Source organism: Tenebrio molitor, chromosome 5, assembly GCF_963966145.1.
Source record: "Tenebrio molitor chromosome 5, icTenMoli1.1, whole genome shotgun sequence".
Lineage (NCBI taxonomy): Eukaryota > Metazoa > Arthropoda > Insecta > Coleoptera > Tenebrionidae > Tenebrio > Tenebrio molitor.
The window spans coordinates 15465974-15478244 of NC_091050.1; the positions used below are offsets into that span (position 1 = coordinate 15465974).

General features: G+C 36.7%; 1 protein-coding gene and 1 long non-coding RNA gene across 5 annotated transcripts in view; one reads left to right on the top strand and one right to left on the bottom strand.

The window, feature by feature from the left end:
- Positions 1-12271, top strand: part of ko (Stork-head domain-containing protein knockout) — a 31746-nt gene that overhangs the window by 15295 nt on the left and 4180 nt on the right. For all 4 annotated transcript variants that reach the window (XM_069047042.1, XM_069047044.1, XM_069047045.1 and 1 more), the window contains one exon: positions 11385-11525. In XM_069047042.1, coding sequence (XP_068903143.1) covers positions 11400-11525 — 126 coding nt within the window. In that variant the 5' untranslated portion in view covers positions 11385-11399. The remainder of the gene's footprint in view (positions 1-11384; positions 11526-12271) is intronic.
- On the bottom strand, positions 5049-6306 carry LOC138130532 (uncharacterized). The gene is made up of 3 exons (XR_011159604.1): positions 6092-6306; positions 5704-6030; positions 5049-5539 (listed from the first exon to the last, which is right to left on the bottom strand). It is a non-coding gene; the product is annotated as an uncharacterized lncRNA (long non-coding RNA).

Sequence of the window (12271 nt, forward strand, 5' to 3'; positions counted from 1 at the left end):
GGCCATAAACCGAAAAAAACTTCACTGTTGCTCTTAATTCGAAAGTAAATTAAAATAGCCTCTAATTGGCGGTTTTAAATCGTTTTATGGTACCGATATAGGTTATTAATCGGAGTGACTGTGTAATTTAAGCGGTGGGCCGATCGGTCTGGTGTGGCAATTATCGCGGCCGAAACGTCGCCCAGATATCGGCCACCAATAGAAATTGAGCGTCGATTTTGCCTAACTCCTGAGACTTTCTTCACTTTCCCTCGCCGTCCAGTTCTTGCAGCGCGGATTTTTTCCGGGTGTGTGCGCTTTTTCCCGATCCCATCTAGAATTTTTCGGCGGCCACCGGAGCGGAAATAATGCGTTTTAAGCTCGAGACAGACATCTGAATACGTGAGAGCCGTCGACAAATTGGATATTTCACCGCGATTCGGTCCCATCAAGTGCTCTCCGGGGAAATTAAATTGAATTTACCTTGTCACAAATGACACAATAATTATCGGAGTGAATGTAATAAGAGAAATTATAATTTATAATTCGCCGATTGTTACGATAGCGGCGCAAAAATCCGGGGGACTAATTGACCGCACGCTCGATCTATCCACTCGTTCAATTAGCGAGGTTGCTCAAAACGGTGGCCGAAAAAATTTCCAAAAAAACGCCATTGTAGTTGCGATAGTGGCGAGTGAAAGTGGTCGCGCGCAAAGCACAAGTCACGTTAGGCCCTGTTCACACCGGGCCGCCAGTGGCGTCGACGTTGAACGGTTTTCGACAAAGGCGATTCCGCTTCCGCCGAAAACATTTTCGGTTTCGAGCGAGATCGATTCGAAATCGACGAGAATGACAGACGAGCGATCGCGATTATTCAACGTTTATTATTATTATCACAGCCAGCTGGTTTAATGAGCGTTCAACTATAAAAACGTCCATGAAATTGCGATTTAAAAAATGGGAAAATTACAGAAGTAATTGTTGCCGTCGAAATAACATGTATCGAGCAACGAGCAAATTGAGCGTGGTCGCAAAAAAGGAAAATCTCCGATTATTATTAGAGAACTTTAATTAAATTTCATGCAAATTGCTGTTTTTAATTTCTAATTAAACACGTTTTGATGGCGCTAACTTTTCTACAAACAAATTATCGAACCGTTTCCGCTCGATCGTTCACTTTTGGTTCCCATTATCAAAATTTTTTTCGACTCGTCTTCCTGTCGGACGCGTTCACACGACTCTCACGGCCTGCTGTCAATTATTTTCCAAAATTATTGCGACACATTTTCAAAACGATCCACTCCAATTAGTAGGCTTCGTCTCTCGTCCCGCGATCACTTCTCCGTGTCCAGCCAAAACAATCGTTCTAACAACGCAATCAAATATCTTGCACCGGTGGAATTGCGTCTGGTTGCGGTAATTGTTGCGCCGACTTTTGCAACCGAACAGATGAAACACCTGTCTTTGCCGTCAATCGACAACGGTCACTTAATCACATTGTCAACAATGTGTGATTGTTCAAATTGTTTTCCTAATCCTTACGAAAGGGGAGGCGGGTCCGCTTTCTTTTAATTCTGAAGGGGACGTGTTGGGACGGTGTGGCTGTCAATTCCGAAGAAAAATTGTGGATGTGGACTCGTGGTTCTTCATTTAAATACAATTAGCATCACTTTAAACCGACGCTGTCGGCGAAACTGAATACCAATTTCTAGTGAGAAGTCCTTTGTTTCTTTCTTGTTCCTTTTTTGACAAGCAATTTCCGGTGTTATGCAATTTTGCAAATTATTCAAATATACAAAGTAGTCTTGTGGCAAAACAAGCCAACATACAGTCTAAATCATAATCTGGTCAAGAGTGTTTTGAAAAATTTGGCGAACGTGTGTCCGGCATAATATGTTACATTTAGCTCCGCCACAAACCATTATCTTTCTGTCATTTGTTCATGTGAACAACCCATTTAGTTAGTTAGTTCTGAAAAAAATAGAGCACCAAATAAAAATTGAAGACACGATTACAAATTGGAGGTTAATTGTGAGAACTATGACACTTGGTAAGGTACAAGCTACAACATACGAGAGATAAACAACACCTGTGACAAAGCACTCTTGATCAGATTTTTATTTAGACCCCGACACATATTTGGACGTAAAATTTCTAAATCAGTGTTTATTTTTTTAAATTTTCAAAAAATACTTCGCAATGCTTCATTATGACACTTTCACCACCGTATTCGCTCATTTTATGACGATAATTGTAAAAGAACTTTAAATGTGCACATTTCAACATAATGACAGCTTTTGACTTTTAGCAGACTACCTGAATTACGCAATGATGGTAGAAAATTAATACCACCTACTTCATACTTAGTTGAAATTTAATTAATGATTTTTTTCATAAGAATTTTATTTTACGCAGACAACGAAAATTACGTGTACAGTTATAGACACGGAATTTCGGGCACCACAGTCAATATACTGTCAAAAAACGTGAAATTTCACAATTTGACTTTTGAATGTCACATTGACAACAAAGACTGATTTACATCGCAATTTTTTGAAGTGACAGAAAAGTGATGCCCGAAATTCCGTGTCCCTAACTGTACAACTTTTCCATGAAACATTTTTTTACGCATAGAATTACAACAATCGCTGCGCTCGTGTGTGTAAACTTCCCACTTCTAAAAAAAGTACTCTATTTGAATTTGTCAATCTTCAATATTAAAAACAAAATACAGAAAGCAAGATTTCAGTGCTTCTTGACTTGTTTTGCTGCAGATCAATAAAGTTGTGTTAAAAATCGGAACGATAGTTGAGTGACCTCTGCGCCACATGCCGGCTGCGACTTGAGCCTGCGTGTAAACCCGCCCTTACGAAAAAATGTCAAATGACTCGAGCGTACCGAGCCGAACAAATAAAATCTCGAATAATTATTAGCTAAGAAAGCGTTCGGCCATGTGCGGGATTTTTTCCGTGGGAAAACGCGTGGGTACTACATATTCAATAGCGGCCTTAAGTACCGTGTCTGCCGCTTTATCACTGGGAATTTCGCATTTTTACCCAGTGATATCGTTTTACCACGACTCGTATGTCCAACGTCGCTCAGGTATTTTACGAGCTTGTCATATTACGGAAGCTATTAGATTGCCGATAATTTAACAAGCTTGATTTTTTTCCGTCAAGCGCCGGTACTCATCAATCGCCTCCCAAACTCGGCCCGTCACTTTCAAACCGTCTTTGTGCGAAGAAACTAATCAGCTTCATCGGGAACTGGACGTCATTCCATCCTTCGCAGAATCCCATCGCGAACACCAAAAAACCAGACGGTACTTCGACCAAAATGTGCTCGCTTGAACCGCTTTCGGCGGGCGTCAATTTCGGAACAGCTGTGTTACGCAACGAGTTTTGCTGGTTAAGACGGAAATGGTCCCATTCTTGGCCAAATTTTAACCGCGACACTTACTAATATTGGATTATTTATGTGGTGGAAGTGGAGCGACACACGTTAACAAATTCGTGTTTTCACGGCGAATCAAATATGTTAATTGTAATCGACGACGGCAAAAAATCATAGCCGACTCTTGACGTTGATCAGTTTTTAGGTGGCTTTTACATGACATGATTATCTCAGATCTGTGTCTCAGATAACGCGCTTTAATTTGTTTTCTGTTTCACTTAATTCCGTAATGTCTCCAGATGAAATCGTAAAAATAGAAAGCGACACTGCAGCTGCTTTGAGGTGGCCGAAAAAGGCCAAAATTTCGGAATTTTACCTCACTTAAAATTTTATCACGTTATACAACTGACGTGTGCAGATACTGATCTCGCAGCATTCACACAATTTTACCGAGACCTTCAACCTCTACTTCAAAATTTCACAAATTTTTCAAAATCCTCAAATTAAAACGGCCTTGTTGAGTTGTACGAGTAGCTCATCCTTTTTCGGCTATTTTCACTTTTTCTACGTTGCTCGACAGTACGTTACCCAACTTCCAAAAAAAAATCTCTCGCAGGGGCCACTGGAAGAGTTTGTAACTTGGTAAATCAACATAGACTTTTAGACCAGCTGAAACAAAGAATGCATGAAAAAAGACCAAGCTTGACGAAGAAAAAATCATTTGGCACTAGAACCGCGCCAGACCAGAAGGTGTCATCTGTGTTTTATTACACGTCCACTTTGTTCGCCCGATTTAGGTCCGCCTGACTCAAATAAATATGTAAATGCACATAAACCTGAAAAACTCCTTGCAAAGCTATTGTGCGTTCAGAGCTGTAATTAACGGTCGGTTTGAGGATCTCGAGGAGTAAGTAACAGTATTGAAGTTTAAAGAAAAACAAAATCAATTTCACTTTTGTAATGATCCTTGCACACCACCCACACCTCCTTTTCTCTCTTGCGGAAAAATCGCCATTTCCTTGTTTTGAATGTCTTGTTTTCAGTCAATTGTTCAATTTCAAAAGTTAATTTGGTAGTTTCACGGCGATAAATGAACTTAAACGATCTCTTTCGATTATTTAAATCGTGCACCGACTCGAACCTACTTTTCATTTCTAAACCGTAGAACTTTGGATGGTCAACTTGATAACTCTTCGCTTAATAACCGCAACAAAAAAATTAATTAGCCTTGAACAGCTTTAATGGCACTTTAATTTTTTTGTTATTGTCATTGGCGACAAGGTAAAAATTAAAAATTACGCAATTACGTACCGGAGGGGTATCATTTGAGTCGTCCAAACTGACATTACTATTAGTAAGCCCCCTTCAGCACACATAATTTTTTTAACGAATCTACCTCGTTTTTTAAGATACCTATCTTAAAAGTAAAAATTTTTAAGGATCTACCCTGTTTTTCAAACGCACCTGTTTTTTTTTTTGTCGTTTTTAAGGTACATTTAAAAATTAACATTTTTAAGGAATCTACCCCGTTTTCAAGATATGTACTTACCTTTGTTAAAAGTTAAAATTCGCCCTTTTGCTCCTGTTTTTTGTTGGACCACTTCAGCACAAAAATGAATGCATCCAAACAAATTCAGTTTTCAATGGCATATTTAAAAAAAATAATTACATAAGTATTAATTATAATTCAATGGTATATTCAAAAAGAATAATTACAAAAGTATTAATTATAATTCAATGTACAGGGTGTTATTGAAAGTTGTACAGATATTTTAACCACGAGCTACTGGCTTCATGTAGAACTCGGAAAAAATATAAAAAAGTCAAAAAATAAAATGACATTTATTTTTTGAGCTACATTTTTTTTTTATTGCTTTTAATCTTCTACGTTGTATTCTAGGTGTATTTTTAAAATGTGCCGAAATTTTACCTACGAGGTTGTAGAAAACTAAAAGCAATTTAAAAAAAATTGTAGCTCAAAAAATAAATATTATTTAATTTTTTGACATAGAATTTTTTAAATATTTTTTCCGAGTTCTACATGAAGCCAGTAGCTCGTGGTTAAAATATCTGTACAACTTTCAATAACACCCTGTATATTCAAAATATTTTTTTATTTAAGTATTAATTATAAATTCAATATTACTCCGAGCTCCCAGAGTCCGACCTGAAACAAAAACAGTACAAAATAATATCATCTGTAAAAAAAGAAGTGCGCACAAAAAAAATTACACATAAAACATTTAATGAATTCATTTTCATACAAAGTTTAGGTATATTTTTCTTTCTAGCCACTTGTAAAAAATTAATAACTGTTGATAAGGATTTTACCTGACAATGGTTATAGCTTCCTTAAAATCCTGCTTGGCGCCCGGTGTTGGAAACACAAACGTAATATAATCATCATCTTGCAACTCTAGAGTAATGCTGCTCTCTGTTGGATATGTAATGTTCTCTATATCCGTAAACTCTATGTACAAACGTTTTTTGTCAATTGTCCCTTTAAAGGGGACGTATTCGATCCTGATTTCTCTTGATCTTTTGATAACATCCAGATATATTTCTTGCTGGGGCGAATCGACCCCATTTATGCCTTTTTTCATCGAGATCAAAATGTTGTCCCACGCCATAACATCGCCCATTTTTCTTCTATGTTTTCTACACATACAGAATATTATTAACTCGATGCAGATGCACTGCTTTGTTTCAAGGTACTTACCGAAATGTGCGATTTACTGTTGAGAATAAATTCTCCGGTAAGGCCTATCAGCACAAAAAACAGCAAAAATTAGCAAAAACAAGCGACGACGTTCACGTGGGTAATTCACTACGAGAACGACACACGAACCATTGCGCATGCGCACTGCGTTGATAGTGGCGAAATCACAGATTAGGCGAAATAGGGGTGTTTTTTTTAAATTTTGTTGTCGAAGTAGGCGTTGAACTGTCGATTGTGAACGCACCATACAGGTTACGGATTACGGATCAGCTGTTTAAATCTTAGGCTTTTACAGAGTGGTGCAGTCTCAATCGACTATCCAATGCCCACTTCGACGCCAAATTTAAAAAAAACACCCTTCACTACAAGACTGTATTGTCAGTTGCAGGTAAAGTCCATTCACGTTGGATTTTCCTCTCAAGGTCAAATAATTTAATTTTTTGGAATTATGTTTTGTAAATAGTGACATGCACCTAACCAAGATAATGCGATTTACCAATGCTCAATCCAACCTGTACGGTGTTTACCTGCATGTCACTATTTACAAAACATAATTACAGAGCCAAAAAATTTAATTATTCGACCTTGAGAGGAAAATCCAACGTGAATGGACTTTATGTATTTACAATTTTATAAGACTGAACCTTGGACTGAACATACTCTATCTATTGGATAATCAAATACAATTTATATTGCATTTTTTATGTTAAGTGTAATATTTAGATATTTATAATACATAATTATACATACTATACATATATATTTCGTAAAATCAAAATGTTCGTATTATTCAATTTTACCTGCAAAACCATATTGTAGGGATCATCTTTCTATTTCAAATTTATGATTATGTTGCCTTCCATTCCATATTTACAGAACCGAAATATTTTTTAATAAGATGCATAGACTTAGCTGCTTCACCTAGCATACAAATTACTCATTACATATTTTAATTTTTTTATTTAATTAATATCCAAATGGTAGGTATTGTATCAAGTTTTCTAGAATAACTCTCTTGTCATAAACAAAACCAAATTCTTTGTTCGTCGTTGACTCTGGACCAGCTCTGCTGGACTTTTCTAATAGTTATTTACACAATTAGTGGGATAAAAGCAATATTACAGGATTCGAGTGTGAAGATTGCAGATGACGAGGGCGTTAGCCCGAGTTCATCTGTAATCACACGAGTTTCCTGTAATATGCTTTAGCCCACGTGTTATGTACAAAATTTTATCTAAGACCGCCCCGAATTACAAAAAAAAAGGTAAATCTTATTTATTTCCGCCAGTTTTATTACACCACTCAGTGGAATAATAACTTACTTATCCCACTGAGTGGGGTAATGAAGCTCACTTATCCCACTGAGTGGAGTAATGAAATGCGTCCGGTAATGAAGTTCCTTATTCCACTCAAATAAGTGGGATAAGTGTCATTTATCCCATTAATTTTGAGTGGGATAAGAACTTCATTACCTCACTCAGTGAGGCAATGAGTTTCATTACCGCACTCAGTGGGATAAATGAGTTTCATTACCTCACTCAGTGGGATAAGTAAATTCTTATCCCACTAAGTGCGGTAATGGAACTCGTTTATTTCACTGGCGAAAATCAATAGATAAGATTTATTTTTTTAATTTGGGGCGGTCTTGGATAAAATTTTGTACATAACACGAGGGCTAAAGCATATTACAGGAAACTCGTGTGATTACAGGGGCTAACGCCCTCGTCATCTGCAATCTTCACACTCGAGTCCTGTAATATTGGTGTTATCCCACTAATTATGTAATAGTATATTAAAAGACAAGTTTCATAAGACCAGTCTTGAAGCACGAATTCAAGATTAAAAAACGAGTGGCGTAGCCACGAGTTATTTTAAAGAATGAGTGCTTCAAGGTCTTATGAAACGAGTTTTTTATACTATTTTTTGTAATTTGCCCTTTTTAAGTCATTTTTAAACAAAAATGTTTACTTTCCTCGATTTAGGGTTTTTCGAGGCGGTTGGTAATGTCTTAATTTTAAAAGTGAAAATTTGATCAAGTCTTCAAAGTCGCCTTTTGTTTTATCCAAATTCTGTCACAAACCACGAATATGTAAGATAATTTTTCATGTACGCCCGCTGAAATATGTCCGTGAAATTCCCAAAAATACGGTCGCGAATTTGTTGCTTGATAAATCCTGATAAATAATTCTTTGCACATTTTGTAATTTAAACTGACACGCATGACGAATCAAGTTTTGCCAACCTAAAAATTTTCGTAAAATATAATTGAGAAAATGGCAAAATTTGACCTAATTAACTTATAAATTTCATTTTTTGATATTATGTGCCTTATGGATAATAAATTAGGTCTGCAAAATATGAAAGTGAAATCATAATTTTTAAGGTCAATTTTGCCACCGGCGGTAAAAGATGAATCACCCTGTAAGGACATCCCAGATGATGACGTCGCGTTCGTTAATATGTCTATTAAAGAATCAAAATGGAGGCAAATTACCAAAATAACTATTATATTAGGGTGTCCAGAAAGTTCTGAGCGTTTTTTAGAAAAATAGATTAAAATAAATAAATATCTATTACTTAAAAAATTAAACAACAATTAAACTAAATATTGGCCGTTATTGTCAATGACTTCCAACCATCTTTGTCCCAAAAACTCAATTCCAGAACGATAGAAGATGGGCTCTTTCGTCCCGAACGACTCTTATCTTTAAGACCTTCTTCCCCATTTAGAAATTTCGCAAACCATCACCGACAGGTATACTCTTTTACCGTCCCCGCACCTTCAATTCTGCATATATTTCTTGTGGCTGCTGCCGCTGAATGTCCACATTTAAATTCATATAAAATTAAATTACGATTTCGTTCTTTTTCGATGTAAACAATCAATTACCAGAATGTAATCAATTGAAAATTATTTAATTGAGACACGTCAAATTGTTTATGGACAAGTGTACTTCATATTTTAAAAAACTAACAAAAATTACCAATTGATTTTACATTTATTTTATATCGAGAAACAGAATACCACAAAAACGCTCAGAACTTTCTGGACACCCTAATACTATCGGAATTAATCTTTTTGGACGTTTCATAGTTTAATGTAAATCCTTTTATTTTACAAACTACTTCACCTGTATTAGTCTTATAACAATAACTCTTTGGACCTGTTGACCAGTATTATTACACGAAATCGGACATACATTAGGTATTGATAATTCGGCAAATAATAATTCAATTATGTATGCCTGTTATAAAGGTGATATTGATAAATTAACTCAAGACGATATGTGGGCAATTCAATATTTATATGGAAGACCTGAACGATTAAAATATGAATTAATGCCAACAACAACTGTTAAAATATCGACAAATAAACAAGTTATTACAGAACAACCAAATTCAGCACATCCTCATTTCTAATTATATAACATGTGGCATGATGATACATAGACAAAACTGCACACTCATTTTTTGTAAAAGTTTTTGGTAAAGAATATTCAAAATCATCTCTAAAATTGTTAATTTTCAATTTCTTTGCATCTCTTAGAATAAAATTTCTATCCAATATCAATAAAAAATTTGTTCAGCTGTTTGTTGGATAGTCTTAACACCCAACAAGTGTTGTTTTTTATAGCTCTTTTTACTTTTGCTTCATTTTTTTTATTTAAATGACCTGTGTGATGTTCTTTAATATCAACATTATAATGATATTTAGTAATTTTAAGCGTTATACGCTTTCCATTTGCATTTTATTGACTTTTTTAGCTGTAGGTATCCTAATTCATTAATAAATATAGTTTTTCTTCAAACGTCCGTAAATTATGACATTATCCTGCTGCATTGATAATGCTAAAGTGTCACTTCATTGTCACGGCATCTAACGAGCTGACGAGCGGCAGATAAAGTTATTATCTCCGCTGAGGGCGTCCGTGAAGTTATTATCTCCGCTGGTGAGCGGCAGTAAAGTAAACTAGCTAAATCATTTGAAATTCCTACCTGGTTTCTTAACATGTCTTAAATAATTTGTTATGAAGGTTTGAAGAAAAAATAATATATGTTATTTTACATCAATTTTTTACCCCGTCGGGAAAATCTATTAATTTTCTTTCAAATCGTTATCTACATGAGTTGGTATAGCATACCTTCTCCCTTATAAAAATAGGACAAAATCCTTGAAATATCTGCTTTTTAAATATACCTTTAAAATTAGGGCAAAACCTTAATTATTAAATATACCTTAAAAACAAGACAAAATGCTTAAAGAAACAAAGTGTTCTGAAGGGGCCTTACTAGTCCAAGTTAAAACATTCATCAACTAATTATACATGTATGAGGTATTATATACATAAATATTTAATAAATTGCATTAAAATAAACCGTATTCATCCTGTAAAAAACAGGGTGGATTCCTTAAAATTGTGACTTTTTTTAAAACAGGTGCGTTTGAAAAACAGGGTAGATCCTTAAAAATGTTTACTTTTAATACATATAGGTATCTTAAAAAACCAGGTAGATTCGTTAAAAAAATTATGTGTGCTGAAGAGGCCTTGCTAGTAGTGACATTTCGTGATATATCAACGTCTCGTCGAAAAGCTGCGACTGACTTTCATTTCTTTTGTACAACACATGTGCACGAACAAAAAAAATGACAAAGATTCCTCGGAGGAACGGTTTTTTGTGGGTGCAAACAAGTCAAAATGCCAACTAGAAAGCTGGATTTATTTATGCGCAAATTAAAAATTAATGGAAGATTCGCCGACAAAAACCGCATATTTATGATAATACGAATCGCCTCCTCCATCACTTATCTCTAGAAATCGTCTATTTTCGTAGTTAACTGTACCCGGCAATTAGCTCCCCACTGGCACCGAAATTTTTCGACCAAAATAGTTCACCACACGAGTATCGTCAATAAATCACAGCTTTTGCCGGCTCCACTTTCACGATTTTTTCCGGCGGAATCTGTGCCCGTTCTTCGCGCACTTAATCGCCAAATTGAATCGAAGAAAAGGCTTTTTTCGTCGACCGCGAAAATTCATTTTCAAGTTCGCCTCTGAAAATTGGGTTGTCGCACTTACTCTCGTTTCGAGCGTGCTTAATTTATTGCGGTTGTATGGGTCGATTTGCCGGCGCAAAGAGAGAGTCATCTTATTCTTTTGCTATGTGTGCGTATGCTGCGAGCAAAATTTCTTGACGCGACTTTCATGTATGACTATTAAGGCGAAATGAAAGCATTTGCAGTCGCCGAGATCGCGAGATATCGCCGAAAAATGAACGGTGCGTTCTGTTGCAGGGTGGCAAGTGAAAGATGAGCAAGGGGAGCAAGTGCCGCGTGTTGCTGCACCAGTGCCTGGCCATCATCGTGCGCAAGGAGGGCTGCAGGGGCGACCCGGGGGACTTCTGGATGTACGAGAATGGATATTTGCTCTTTCAGGTGAGCGCCGAGTTGAGCGTGAAGGACAATGAAGTAATGATTGTTGATCGCCGGCGGCGACGTTAATGACCAATCAATTTCGCTCGGATCCACCGTTTGACACTTTTTTTTCTTGCGCAAGACCACTGTTTCGACAGTTTCACACCTGGCTGACAACAATTAGCGCGAGCGCACGTGAGCGGCGCTTTCGACCGCCCCCAGCGCCGCTTTTCGGAGCATTCACCGGATTATCGCCGTTTCTAATGATCACCCCTGAGCAAACCCGTCCGCTCGATTAATTTCGACACGGGGATGACCCTTGTCTGGTGTTGCGCACGCGATTTTAAAAAGCTGAAATCGTCTCGCAACACTTTGCCGACACACAATGGCTAACTGTCGACACTGTGGTGAAAACCGCAGTGTACCTCTAATGACAGCTATCATTTTCATAATGTCGGAACACTCTACTCTTCGGATATTTGCATGAAAGTGGCGGTGCGTTGAACTCCGCATGAAATTTTCTTTAAAAATCCGACCATTATCTCGAAAAAAAACCCAAACCATTACTAATCAGGTCCTTCAAGATCGTTGAACGCTCCAATCGTTCTAGTTTCCAATTGCATTCAATTAATGTGGAGTTCGAGAGGGTCCACAAAAAATTTGTTATGACTAACTGTTTGATTTTCTATCGGGCCCCACACTCACTAAAATAAATAAAACGGATTTACTGTGTCAAGGGAGCAGGAATCGTACTCGTACTGAAAAAT